At 38.7% G+C, this 15,590-nt stretch overlaps 1 protein-coding gene and 1 long non-coding RNA gene across 3 annotated transcripts in view; one reads left to right on the top strand and one right to left on the bottom strand.

Moving 5' to 3' along the window:
• The window catches only part of LOC139150524 (uncharacterized), a 31,552-nt gene that overhangs the window by 9,041 nt on the left and 6,921 nt on the right, over nt 1-15,590 (bottom strand). For both annotated transcript variants that reach the window (XM_070722947.1, XM_070722946.1), the window contains 2 exons: nt 3,757-3,886; nt 2,828-3,492 (listed from right to left, as the gene is read on the bottom strand). In XM_070722947.1, the coding sequence (XP_070579048.1) occupies nt 2,828-3,492; nt 3,757-3,886 (795 nt within the window). The remainder of the gene's footprint in view (nt 1-2,827; nt 3,493-3,756; nt 3,887-15,590) is intronic.
• On the top strand, nt 8,017-11,774 carry LOC139150730 (uncharacterized). Its single transcript, XR_011556272.1, has 3 exons — nt 8,017-8,295; nt 11,280-11,403; nt 11,561-11,774. It is a non-coding gene; the product is annotated as an uncharacterized lncRNA (long non-coding RNA).

The raw sequence follows: 15,590 nt of genomic DNA, 5'->3' as shown, positions 1-15,590 counted from the left end.
ACCGCATCGCCTCATCACTTTTGCTGAATGTCATCACCAGAAACAATTTTTTCTTTTTTTTGGGGGGGGGGGGGGCTTATACCTGTTTCCTTTGGGTATAAGGTGTGTAAGTATTCACACAACAAATGACTAGAAAATTCACTTCATGGGCAGAATTTTGAAAAATTGCTTTTTATTATCTGGTTAATGAAAAACAATATCCCTATGCATGGGCTACCAGCCATTGTCACTTGGCTACAAACTTCAGAAAATGGTAGCCCAAGTGGACTACCAGGGGAAAAGTTAGTTTCGAGCCCTGTTTATTTATTTTATATATTAAGAACTGCCATTTCGATTGGTTGGGGGTCTCAACTAAAACAAAGGAATTACAGTGATCACATATTCAGTGTTGGCGCTAGGAATTTTTTCATTGTAGCCACAGTCTGTTAGTGTGGCTAAAATGATCAAATTTTTTTTAGCCACAAGCAATTTTTATTAGCCACACCCAACAAATCAATTTCACATACAAATTGCACAAACCCTATTTTCAATAACGTTTGTACTTTATTATCCAAATGTTGGGCCAGGGCTATTGTACATACACTTTAATTCCTCGACAGATAAACTGCTGAGCACATTTTCTGCCAATTTTATAGTTGCAGATAATAGTGACCAGGAGCACAGTAAAACTCCAGGTCCTTTGTGAAAGTTGTCTGTCCTTCAATTAAAAAAAATATGTATTAAACAAAAATTGGTTGTAACTTCCTTTCAGATCTGTATTTTATGAATGCTGGTGAATAAATTGACCCCTTTCTTTATAGACAGGGACAAACAAACTTTTGTTTATTTTTAACTTTTATTATGACACAAACAACAAATAGGTCTGCTAGAGTTCTTGGAACAAAACTTGCACAACATGTCATGAAAAAATCATCGAAGTCTAATCATTGGCCATAATTATTCCTCTTTTTTATTTTTTACAAGATTTAAAAACTGCTGTATATACCGCTATCTGGTGATCTTCACAAAATTACAGTGATTGCCTGACTATGCAAGGCATTTTCCAAAAAGTATCAAAGAAAACTATTGGTATTAAAAAAGTGCTTAGGTTTTAAGACTTAAGTCAGTGAAAAATCAAAAGAGCAGTTCAACTGTACGACAAATCTAAGATCAACCGACTCATCTGTAGTCTCACATTTTATACTTTAATGCACAGACAAAAACCTTGCTGTAATTTGTTCGACCATGGTCTAGGACTGTGGTTCGTCTGTCTGTGTTCTCTTCATGGTGGTTTTCTTATTTCCTTACTTTTTGTAAATTAGAAGCTATTTTAAACCTAGTTACTTTCCCAACTGAGAACAATCAATAAACTCTTTGTAGTTTGCAACCGTAGCTGCCCGCAAGCCGCATCGAATCGTACCGCGCATTCGTAACACATTTGCATTGTTTTGGTGTCTCGAAACTACCCAAACCGTACACGGACCCAGGGTATACAAACAGGGGATCTTGAAACTTTTTCGCGCCTGCTCATTTTCGCCCTGGGCAAAGTCCAACGCCATCACTTCAGTCTCACGGTCAAGAACTCTGCCGTCGATCCCCGGGCGTCGATCATCGGTCGTCGACGTACAACAGAGCAACGAATTATTTTGTTCAAAGGCTAGATATTTGAATGACTGAATATTTCGATAATTTGACTGATCTAAGGGTTATTTTGATTCGTTAAAAGTGACAGAACCGGCGTGATTAACGATGATGCACGCTGTTTTGAATACGCGTTGTCCTGCTATGCTGGCGTGAACTCAAGGTACCCTTCACGCTTGCACGTCATGTACGTGGTTAAATGTTTCGTACGATGCTTGCAGCATTTATGCTGAAAATTTGTGATAGCAGAAAATAACGTACACTTATTTAGAAAAACGACTAGTTGTTAGAATAGTGGGCTACATAAATAATCCATTACATATTTTGGATCGATCACAATGAACACCCGCATGTCGAAATTCTTGGTCCTTCGGGAAAACAGTCGGTCTGGGATCGCAGGACTGACGCGACTTTCGAAGACAACGTCTTGGGCACAGGCGCTCCTTAGCTGGGTCGTCTGCAAAGTAGATCGATTTTCGGATCAATCTATTGATCCCGTAGTCGATATGCCCGCCACTGCAACCTAAATACTCTCAAGGTGTGCAACACAATCACTCAAAAAATCGGGTGGTGTGTTTTTTGAGTGATTGTGTTGCACACCTTGTGAGTATTTAGGTTGCAGTGGCGGGCATATCGACTACGGGATCAATAGATCGATCCGAAAATCGATCTACTTAGCAGACGACCCAGCTAAGGAGCGCCTGTGGTCTTGGGTCAATGATCCCAACACGGCACCCCTTCATGAGCTTTCGCCAGGCGTGGCGAAGGCGTAGCAATTTTTTTTCGCCACAACGGACATTTATTCGCTATTTGCGACTGTGGCGAACGTTAGCGCGAACCCTGCATATTGTCAGCTTTTATTATCAACGGCCCGAAAGTGAATTGAATTATGTGCGTGATCGAGCTATAACTATTTAATTCTCACTGACTACTACATTATTGATGTTTTTTTCAAAAATAATACTAGATTATTAACTAATCTATGGAGAATACTCAGAAAAAGAATGCAATCAGAGATTACCTTAGTTCATGTGACTATTGATATCCTGAACAGATGTATGAAAATAAGCAAGTCTGCTGGTTTTGTCTTTCAGATGGCCATATTGGCTGCAATAATTGCAAAAGATAAAGGCCAACTTTTGTGAGCTATGGCAATATATTTATACTGGCTGAAAATGAATTATTTCTGCTGATAAACTGTACTTACATCATGTGTGTTTTGCAAATTCTTTGATGTTTTCCTATGTTGAAGGCTGCACATTTCTTCACTGAAACTACCTTTCATCTGGTTTATTCCCACTGATTCAAATATTGCATGCTGTTTGTCCAGACACATATTCATTTCATCTTCAGCTTCTTGTGTTAAGTTTGATTTTGAACTTGGGATACCTGTTAGTGTAATAGTATCCTCTAGTTCCATGTTTGCTTCTTCCAAGAAGACTTTTCGTGAATATGAATGTTCACATGCATGGCTTGTTGTACACGGAGAAAACTCTGGTGATGCCAATGAACAAGACCTAGGGGTGTCTGTAGAAGATTGTAATGATCCTACGATTGGTGATAGTGACACCGCTGATTCTGAATGATTTTCAGGTAGGAGTTGGTCATCTATCCCTGGAGATGCAGTTACTGAGTTACAGCTTTCAGCCCATGAAGACACGTCTTCTTCAGGTTTCCTAAGAATGTCAAAATCTGTCTTATAAGCAAAGGGATATTCAATATTGTGTGCCTCTTTTGTCTGTTTTCCAAAGCTTCCCTTCTCATAATCAGCGATACCACTCCCTTGATCCATATTTTTGATCAATTCTTCTAATATATCTGGTGAAATTATCTCTCCCTGTCTTCCAGCAACACCTGATTTACTTCCAAGACCTAAAGTAACAAAAGAAAGAAAACTTGATCACTGATGTAGGTGATTGGAAGTCTATACCCTCACAAGTCCTTCAGAAACATTATCGTAAATCATACAGTCTTCCAAAGTGGTGAATATATAAATTTAGGTTCCTTATTGATCTACACCACACAGGACAAGCAGCTTACAACCTGAAAAAAATCATGTGGGTGCGACAAGTTGCCATGATTTCTGACAACATTTATAATATGTAGTGATATATTGATCACATTATTACTGCATACCTTTTTTCTGAAGGTCCATGTACAAGTATCCATCTTTAAAGCAAATTGTCTTCATCTTTGGATTGCCATAATCACACACTTTTTTATGAAGGAAATCGATGTATTCAACTGCACGATTCAACACCATGAACTATTATGACATGAAAAGAAAAAAGAAACTATTCTCACAAGAAAAAAATGGTCTGCAAAACATACCTACACAAAACATATCAAACTATGATTTACAACATGACTGTCTCTAATTCTGTCCAATAATGCTATAATGCTGTACAAATGTAGCCTTAATCAGGGGTGAGTAAATTAGCTAGTCTGGTCTCTTGGGCTAGCAGTTTTCTCTCTGGACAAGCACTTTTTTTTCATCTACTAGCCTGACAGACCACGGACTTTGGTAAAATTAATGAGAAAAAAGAACTTTTACAGCATGTAAATTTCCACAAATTGTACTGTCCCCGCTAGATTATCCATAGCATATTAGTGACATCTTTTCCAACATACAACATGATCATACTGGTAGTTTGACAGTGTAACTTAAACAGAATTTAAAATTGTGTTAACCATGGGGCTGGTGGATTCTGACAGCGGGCTTCTTTTTTTTTTGAAGCAACTAGCCCTTGGGCTAGGGGATCTGAAAAGGATTTTCTCACCCCTGCTTTATAATTCAACAAGTCATTGACAATGACATAGTCCCCACTTGTAATAGGAGTATTAGTCTTGATAGGGAAGGGAAATGTGGTCATTAAGAAGTACCCCGCTGTCGTGTAAACCATGGTACCATGGTTTTTCATCGACAACCATGATCAACCATGGTTGTCGATGATATGACAATGGTAACTGACCATGGCAGGGATTACCCTGGCTCAAGAACGGCATGAGATAAAATCGCACATGAAAAAAAACAGTGGGAGAATTTCAAAGTCTGTGGGAACCGGACCTAACTTTCCCTGATTTTCTGCATATTGGTTAATTTGCATAACAATACACAGTGAGACAGTTTTCGGACGACCTCAGTTTTCAGACATTTAATGACATGATGTTCGTTATACGCCCTTCGCTCCGTTTCGATAGCGTTTTACAAGTCATGCTACAGCATATTAAGTCAGGTGACGCTGCCGTCCCGTTTTGGATTTTTTTGGGGGTAAAAGCTATTTCGGGCGCTACAAACTTGGTGAAGTTAGCTACACCGTACGAGGTGTAGAACGCAACACACAGGGACAGCCCGTGTACGATATCTAGAAGCGCTATACACGTTGAAATATAGTTGCGTCGTCCATGGATTAAACGTAACTAATTATCACGAAATATTTCCACATAGCACATCGAAACTGAAAATCGGGGTTCGAAGTTTCAAAATATCAATATTTAGCCCCTTATCACATTCAAAATACGACGTCCGATAGTTACTGCGATAGTAGTCCAATTACATGCGCTCAACATGGGGCAAAAATTTGGCAACTTTGACCCCCCTAAATGCCACTTCTGTCGGTGTTAACAGTTTGAGGATAAACACAATAAAGTTTCGAAGGGTATGGTAATAAGATTTCGTTGTGCTCGTCATTAAGTTAAACGGCTTTGGGCGAAATTCACTACCCTGTCCGAAAACTGTCATTCTGAGTGTAGTTGTAATCGGAGGCGGTCGAATCCATACTTTCCAGTGCGGGAGTAACGGAAGTACAGTAGTCCAGAATAGTGCATTTTCGTTTTTTCTTCGCACTACCACTCGTACTGGACACGAATATTCCTTCGAAAGCGCCATTTTGAGCTACGACAACACACTGTACATCAGCAATGAACACTTGCTGTATCGACTCCAATGATTTGTCAATGAACGCAAAACTTCCTGTTGGCAACCAATCACAAACGCTGTTGAAACGGGTAACTCTGCAACAGCTTTTTTCTAGCGTAATTATAGCGCTCTCTACGGCGACACAATGAGTGGTTCTGTACTGAAAACCGGCCAAATGTTACCGATGAATTTAGATCGCGTAAAGGTATCACGTACGCGCCATTTGAATTATCGGCGCGACTTTTTTGCCCAATTGATTTTTCTGAATGCGATTTTTCTGATTTTTGAGCGTAAATATCGCGTTATCGCGCCCCAAAGTGATCCCTGCCATGGTGTCAAAGACTTGAGTGACCATTGCCAAAAATGGCAATGGTGACCATGTTTGAACATGGTCACAGCAACATTTGTGTGACCATTGCCAAAATTGACCATGTTGACCATGTTTGAACATGATCACAGCAAATATTTGTGCGACCATTGCCAAAATTGACAATGGTGACCATGTTTGAACATGATCACAGCCAAATTTTCTGTGATCATTGCCAAAATTGACCATGGTACTGCTGATTGACCATTGTCATCATTATTAGCAGACAACTTGACAATGGTGACCATGTTTGAACATGTTCAAGGAAAAATTTAACTGTCACAGTTATAGTCATGATAGGGTGCAGACCTCAACCATTAGTTTGACCAGTCTGACCCTGAATGTTTGATGTCAGCTTAATTTTCAATGTTCATCAAATTGGCTATGATTAACTGTTTGTTAGATACATGTAGTTTTCTCAAGTTACTTTTTAAAATATAACTAGCAATATGTTGTGAAATTTCAAAAGCTGAGCCTAGTCTATATTTAGATTATCAAAAGTTAATAGTTGTACATGCATGAAAAGATTACCAGGGAAAATTTTTTTGCTTCGTAACGAAAATTTTTCCTTTATTACAATGCTTGCAATGGCTTAATTGACAAACAAGTTGTTAATTTTCACACTAACAGCCAAAACACAACAGACACAAAACACACACAAACACATACAGGACAAAGTACGTGAAACGTGAAACCACTTTCCCTTTATTGAAAATCAAATTGAAATTTTTGAGAATGACAACTGCAATTTGTATGAACAATATAATCTATCATTTCCTAAAATACGCGATGGCCTGGCATTATAGTATGTGCACATCACTTGACGGTTTGACCTTGTGATCAGCTGGTGTGATGGATATGATTGGCATTGCAACTCACGTGGACCTACTAGTTTTTGTGTTTTTGTGAGAAAAAATCAGGCCATTGCCTTTGAAAGCCGTTTGAATCCACGTATTTACATTTCTCTTGTTCCTTGGTACGCTTCAAAAACCTGAAATCGTACTGCGATTTGACCTTGCGACCGGCCATTTTGAATGGATCTAATCAGAGCGGGCAGTAAGTACACACGTTTTCATTGGCGGATAGAAAGGTCGTCTCGTAGTATTCGGTATTGCAAGAGCCAATAGAATCGTCCGTTGTAATTCATTACTTTTGTACTTGGGCATGCCAGACATGTCGATCGTCTTCTAAACTTTGTTTCACACTAACCCGCTGAATAATTTGATTACATAGCTTGTGCCACGTGTCCAAACAATTTCAGAAGTTTAAAAAATATTTCAGCAATGAAAGAGAATAATTTTCCGTAAGAGTTACGGGCAGCGTTTATACACACAGTCCCAGGGTCACGGAGGGACTGTGCTGTATACTATAATATGGCAGAAAGGTCCCATAAAAACTTTGCTAAAACGATAAATCAAGCCACTACAAAATTCCAAATTAAATTCATGGCAGCAATGAAAATCTGCCGCTGTCCTCGAAGAGACTGATGTTCTAGTGTAAGTTTTGATATAGAAAAGCCGACTGCAAAATAGTTGCCGCCTATATATGCCTATGTCGATAGCGATAGGAGCAAAACACGTCCGCAATAAAAATGAACATTGCATTGCTTTTTCAATTTCAATGACTCAACTATCTAGGCTACATTGACAATCATTTCGACACCATCATTTGACTTTGATCGCCCATTACTGAATCGCCAACTTATGGATGTAAACCCGAAATACGATGTACGTTTTAACTATTGGTTTTCGTGAGTCAGGGTAAATGAATACATGTGAACAGCCTGCTGCTATGCTACGCTATTGCTGGTCCTACAAATTCCGCGTACAATTACTGCCCGTTGGTGCCCATTACTCCAGTCCGATCATCGTAATAATTGCCTTTGTATTGCTTGGGTAGTCGAGAGTACGTGTTTTTGATGAATTTTCTATCCGTTTGCATTTCAAATGCGCTAGCCCGGGCTCAGCTGTTTTCATGCTGCACAGCGAAAGCGATCGTATGGACTTTGTACTGCATCACGCCTAGTGACATCATAGATCCGTGAAGACTTCGTTATGATTGGCCAGATTGGCAAAACGTCACAGGTCATATCTTAGCGGTAAATCTGATTAGAAATACGGCAGTTGCGCCTCTTGAATTGCCGAGTGAAACCCGCTGTTTTTCATCATCATTTTGACAGAATTTAACGTAAAATTGCCGTTGAACGTCATCGTGACGGCAACGTAAGTAAGTGTCAGTTATGTATCTAAACCGTAAGCGATGTTTATGGTGCGTTAATGTCATTGTCGCCATGATCAACGTGCAGAGAAATGTGCATTGCACAATGGTAACCATCATTAGTATCACTCCCTGTGGACGTGGCGTGGATAATATATCAAAGCGAATATCGGTAAGTAATTTCCAATGTGCATTCTCTTTAAATTGCCTACGTAATTTTTGGTGTCTTTTATCGATGTTATTCTCAAGTAACACACTTCAATTGTGCGAATGAATTCCATTAGTTTACCGTAAATAGGTGACGCGTGAACGTAGCTGCATACAGAGTGTACACAACAAAGCGGAGTTACGGTTTCCTACATGTTGATATTATATCCACATACTTCGTGCCTTAACCAGGATGAAATTTTTCCTCAATTATACAAACATTTACTTCTGTTGAAGACATACAACTAAGAAGAAACATACAAGTAGGAATTGTTTCATAACAAATTTTTAAAGGGAAACCTAAGTCCAGCGACATTGACCGTTTATCCCTTCCAAAATCACCCTTGAGTAAAATGCAGCTCAAATTTGCAACATAATTGCACGCGCTGACGACTACGGCTTGACGAAAAGAGAAGTTCAAGTAGACGACATTTATGGAAATGAGCCCGGAATCCCATGGGCGCGAAAGGGCTCATGGGAGAAGCGTGCGTGACGTCATCGGCGATACAGACGATTGTAGCTTGCAGCTGGAGGAGTACTGTGAACAGTTCAGCGCGTTCGTAAGACGACTATGGAGAGTTCGGACAGCGATATTTCTGACATTGAGTATTACTTTTCTCTGACTGAAATCAAACCATACTAATTTGAACCTGTCCAAGATATGTAATAATTAGAAAGCATCTCAAAATATCGTTCATATCTTGGTTGCTTGCGTTTTGTGTATGATTCAGCGGAGGGAGTCACTGTGCTTGTACAGACCCCGAACTGGATTGAAGAGACTGAGTGACCCTGCGATCCTTCAACGCTACGTTTCTAAAACAGAGTTTTCTGTATGAGTCGCTTAAAATTAATTTTTGGTTCGTGAATGATACGGAATGATTGACTGATTGTATGTGTTACCGTGTAAGTCGAGCTTGGCTAGATCTTTAAGGTTGCGAAATCTCCGATATGTATCAGAAAATATTTATTCGCGATTTGACAAATCTATTATAGTGTCGTCTGTTTTTCGAAGCTGGTGTCGAACTTAGGAAGTCGGACTTACTCAGATCTACAATTTAAGTGATGAAATCGCCGATATAATGAATATTTGCCCGCTATTTAAAAAAATAGTATCGTCTTAAAGCTTGTTGTAAGGAATGTGTTTCATACTAGACCAGCCCAAACTCCCGATGATTTCCGATATGTCCTCTGTTCAAGTCCCGATCGCCAAGTAAAAATGTTTACATGTAAAGAATGTAATTTGTGCAAGGGCCTCCCGAGTCCCGATGATATCCGATCCGCCCTCTCGACGACTGGAAGTCCCGAGGAACATTTAATGAAAAAAATGCTTTACATGTAAAAAATGTATTTCGTGCATCAATAAATCTAATAATGTAAAATATACAGTATTCTTGACTTCCGGCCATGGATGCTATTTTTGAACTAAGAGTCGGACAGAGGTATTCGGGTGGTCAGATCAAAGGTGGTGAAATCTCTGATATACATCGGATATTTATCCATGATTTGACAAAGTATCGTCTTGTATTAGAGTTAAAGTCCTAAGTCGCCTATATTTATCGGATAAATATCCGTGATTTCGTAGACCCGGCATGCCAACACCACACAGTGCAAGTAAATCTAGGATCGTTTGGTATCGATATTAGCCTAGGAGTTCCGGCGCAATTGATATTTATCGGGTAAATATAATATCGGCGGTTTCTCACACCCGGCGTACCGATACACAGTAGGCAAAAAGTCATTCCAATATCTTGTAATATCAATATTACAAGGTATAGTCCCGAAATTGCCTATATTTATTGGTTATATATCGGAGATTTGGCAGACCCGAGATGTCAAGATAAGAGACGCTTTGTGTAGTTTCGTCTTCGGATTTTTGAATCCCGAAATCGCCAATATTAATATTTATCTGGTTAAAACCGGCGATAGTAGGCTGACTCAGCATGTCAAGATACGAACCGCATTTTGTAGTATCGTCTTGTATCAGTATCAGAATCCCGAAATCCCTTATAAAACAATCATCCTGAAAGAATTAGAACATAGCGTTGTATCTTTTACAGATTTTTAAACTAGCCCGACTTTCTTTAGCCACTGTCTTCGAAAAAGCTGTTCTGTGGGAAGACGGTAATGACTCAGTTTGTTCTTTCCTGAGTGATTTTTGCACTCAACTGAACAACAGTTAACTATTTTTTATGCTATTGAGCATTAAAGAGTCGTAACGTGCAGAACTGCACTCCTGCAGTCATAGACTCCAATGCTTTGGTAGGCTGTCACACACGTACACGTTCGTGTATCGCCGATGACGTCACGCACGCTCCTCCCATGAGCCCTTTCGCGCCCATGGGATTCCGAGCTCATTTCCATAAATGTCGTCTACTTCAGTGTCTCTTTTCGTCGCTCCGTAGTCGTCGGCGCGTGCAATTATGTAGCAAATTTGAGCTGCATTTTATTCAAGGGTGATTTTGGAAGGGATAAACGGTCAATGTCGCTGGACTTAGGTTTCCCTTTAAGTTCTCGAACTTAGACACAGTTTAGAGGGGCACTTGCCTAGATTTAATATTTCAAAGCAAAACATAATTTCAGTCATGTCTTTATGAATGTCTCTAACTTGAAGACTTACTAGGTGTTTTGGAAATTCAGCATCTCATTACAGTATAACCCACAAATAATTGATTTAATTAATAATATTTCCCCTGAAGTTTTACATGAAATCTTACATTACATTTACATTACAGTTTTTTGGTCATATCTTTCTATAACTGTTGATCAGAATTCAGATGCAGTGAAGTATTTGTCCCCTCCCCCCCCCCATCCAAAAGTAATTTTTTTTCATAAATATATGTTGCTAGGAGACTAGTTGACATTTGCATGTACATGCATCAAAGTCACCAAAATGGTTACTTGATGACTTTTTTCGTTCACATTTCTTTTTATTCCATATTTGATCTGTAGCTGGATCTGTCATAGGTTATTTTTGTGGTGGTGCAACAGATGCTGAGATAAGGAAATACAGATGACAATTTAAACACCAATCTGACACAAGCCAAAAATGGTCTTTAAAGCCAACTATGGGAGTGTAAGTATAACCTGAATTGCATTTTATGATATTTGTCACAAACCATAATGCTATGCCCAGGCAGTTGCTGTAACAGATTATTCTCCTGATATTGTATAAACTTGTGTATGTGATTGCATTATTAATCATGTCTTTTTGTATTTTTCTGTTTGTTTAGTTCTGTCTGCAGTAATATGGACAGTAATTTAAGAGAAGTTCACACCCAGAGATGGAACAATCAACTGGATCAAAAGTAACTTCCAAGGACATGCTCAGATATGCCAACGACCTCGTTTGAAAGATGCCTTGGACTCAGATATCTTGTGAAAGAACCATCATTAAATTTTGACATCCTTTGTTTTGTGTCATTTATTATTTCCACCAGCAATAAATGTAAGGTAGGAATTTAATAAAAAAAAATCTTGGTAAGTTTTCATCTTGTGTGTGAATGTGTGAGAGTGTTTATACCAATCAATGTCAACAGTGTGAAGAACTGATATAAGCACAAGAATTAGTAATGTCAGCTAGAGTGTAAACATGGCAAAGTTATGGAAGCTGGCAGGAGAGTGAATGCCATGTTTCTGGTGTAGGGGTAAAGGGTATGCTGCTGCAAAGGCATAAAGTGGTAACTGGCTACTTTGATGTAATAACTGATCTGGAGTAGAACAAGAAATAATTAATTACTAATTGCAAAAATAGTGAAAACATGGCGAAAGTGACAGCTATAACATGTTTCTGCATAGTAATGTAAATGTTAATTAGAATACACCATGGCAACAATACCTTGCATTGTTTGACCATGGTTAATCATGGTTCTGCCATCATGTTCAACCATGTTTGGTCATGGTCACACAATTTCTCTCGTGTGTAGGACCATGTTTGAACATGGTCTAACATGATCATGCTGGCCAATTCAACCATGATTAATCATGGTAAACCATGGCCACACATTAAGCATGGACTTTGACCATGGTTAATCACGGTCTGTTCTGTCCCAATCAAACCATGATTGACCATGATATCATGGCCAAATCTCAACCATGGTCAGCATGTTTTAGCTTGACCATGGTCTCAGACTACCAATGTTTGACCATGGTCTGGACGTGGTGCCATTGCCCAACTATGGTCAATCATGTTTGACCATGGTCAAGACCTAAACATGTTTCAACCATGTTTAACCATGTTTGAACCATGATACAGAAAGCGGGGTATAATCACTGGAGTGTATATGTTCAGATCTATGGACACATAGGTCTATGTCATTGTTCCCAATTTGAAACAAGAGGCATGTCTAAGTTATTATTCTAAATCGGGAAAAAAGATCAGACCTCTAGCTGTATTGGCCAGCCAAGAAATACATATGCGCATAATAAATGAGGTACAAGATGTGACACCTTAAGGTCTATTATCCTATCAAAATTGAAGCGTAAAGAACTTGTGGTTACTGAGTTATGCATATATATGCATAATCAGGGTCAAAGGTCATCAAGGTCACATGACATTTTGAAAAAAAATTGTATCGCTAATTAATCCCTATATGCCGAAATTCAGACCTCTAGCTCTATTGGCTGGCCCACAATTATATATGTACATAATTAATGAGGTAAAGCATGTGTTGTCATAAGGTCTCCCATCCTACTAAATATAAAGGACATAGCACTTGTGGTTACTTATTTATTGACATAATCGTGTATTTTAGGTAAAAGGTTATCGACATGACGGGACGCTCGCATCTAAAAAACAGTACACTTTTTTGGGCTCTTTCTGCACTGATAATATGCAATCTAACGTAGTTATATCAGATATAATCAGACATTACATAACGCTTAGTCAACAACTTCAGATACCAATAGCTTGGCCGGTACTACTTTATGCCAAGGTATTGTACAGTGAAGCGGCACAAACTCAATCTCTTGTAAACCTTGACAACAGTATTATCATTTCAGGACATCGGAATTTGTTCCTACTTTTATTAATTTGAACTAACATATGGCTTGTAGTATATTTATAGGTCCTAATCTGTGAAAATTAGGGTACAATGTTCAAAGAAGTTCAAGGCGAACGATTATCTGTATGAGGGAAGTGTGTAAGGCAGAGATGTCTTCCCTGTACACCCACTTAATCGCTATCTCTAATCACATATTGCAAACAGCTTACGAGATGGCAAATAACTTTAATTAGGAGCTCCATACCCCTTCAAACCCCTATTTCAAGGGGTGAATGTGCATTGAATATGCACTGTTTTTTAGATGGAAACGTCCCCTAATGGAGGTCACATAACATTTTGTCAAAAAATTTATATCCTGTAGTCTAACCTTATATACAAAAAATCATACATCTAGCTCTTTTGGCTGGCTCAAAATTAGATATACACATAATTAATGAGGTGCAATATGTGGCGTCATAAGGTGTCCCATCATACCAAATATGAAGGGTGTAGCACTTGTGGTTCCTGAGTAATGGACAAATATGTATATTTGGGGTCAAAGGTCACCAAGGTCACATGCCATTTTGTCAAGAAAATTGTATTGATAAGTTATCCCTATATATGAAAAATCAGACCTCTAGCTCTATTGGCTCGCTCAAAATTAGATATGCACATAATTAATGAGGTACAATATGTGGCGTCATAAGGTGTCCCATCATACCAAATATGAAGGGTGTAGCACTTGTGGTTACTGAGTTATGGACAAATATGTATATTTGAGGTCAAAGGTCATTGAGGTCACATGACATTTTGTCAAAAAAATTGTATTGCTAAGTTATCCCTATATACCAAAAATCAGACCTCTAGCTCTATTGGCTCGCTCAAAATTAGATATGTGCATAATTAATGAGGTACAATATATGACGTCATAAGGTGTCCCATCATACCAAATATGAAGGGTGTAGCACTTGTGGTTACATAGTTATGCACAAATATGTATATTTGAGGTCAAAGGTCATTGAGGTCACATGACATTTTGTCAAAAAAATTGTATTGCTAAGTTATCCCTATATACCAAAAATCAGACATCTAGTTCCATTGGCTCGCTCAAATTAGATATGTGCATAATTAATGAGGTACAATATGTGGCGTCATAAGGTGTCCCATCATACCAAATATGAAGGGTGTAGCACTTGTGGTTACTGAGTTATGCACAAATATGTATATTTGAGGTCAAAGGTCATTGAGGTCACATGACATTTTGTCAAAAAAATTGTATTGCTAAGTTATCCTATATACCAAAAATCAGACCCCTAGCTCTATTGGCTCGCTCAAAATTAGATATGCACATAATTAATGAGGTACAATATGTGGCATCATAAGGTGTCCCATCATACCAAATATGAAGGGTGTAGTAGCACTTGTGGTTACATAGTTATGCACAAATATGTATATTTGAGGTCAAAGGTCACCGAAGTCACGTGACATTTTGTCAAAAAAATTGTATTGCTAAGTTATCCCTATATACCAAAAATCAGACCTCTAGCACTATTGGCTCGCTCAAAATTAGATATGTGCATAATTAATGAGGTAAAATATGTGGCGTCATAAGGTGTCCCATCATACCAAATATGAAGGGTGTAGCACATGTGGTTACATAGTTATGCACAAATATGTATATTTGAGGTCAAAGGTCACCGAAGTCACGTGACATTTTGTCAAAAAAATTGTATTGCTAAGTTATCCCTATATACCAAAAATCAGACCTCTAGCACTATTGGCTCGCTCAAAATTAGATATGTGCATAATTAATGAGGTAAAATATGTGGCGTCATAAGGTGTCCCATCATACCATATATGAAGGGTGTAGCACTTGTAGTCACTGAGTTATGCACAAATATGTATATTTGAGGTCAAAGGTCACCAAGGTCACATGACATTTTGTCAAAGTGTCTGAGATATCTGCGTGAACGGATGGACTCATGGACGGACATGACCCAATCTATTAGCCCCTGGACTTTATCTGTGGGGACTAAAAACTGTGTCACTGCATCCTTTTTGCAATATGAATACGATGAGAAACTAAATTTTTATTTTTCTTGGCCTTATACATGGGAGTCTATGGACTGCCTTATACATGGGAGTCTATGGACTGCCTTATACATGGGAGTCTATGGACTTCCTTATACATGGGAGTCTATGGACTGCCTTATACATGGGAGTCTATGGACTTCCTTATACATGGGAGTCTATGGACTTCCTTATACATGGGAGTCTATGG

Source organism: Ptychodera flava, chromosome 14, assembly GCF_041260155.1.
Source record: "Ptychodera flava strain L36383 chromosome 14, AS_Pfla_20210202, whole genome shotgun sequence".
Taxonomy (NCBI): domain Eukaryota; kingdom Metazoa; phylum Hemichordata; class Enteropneusta; family Ptychoderidae; genus Ptychodera; species Ptychodera flava.
This window is presented reverse-complemented; position numbering and strand designations above follow the sequence as displayed.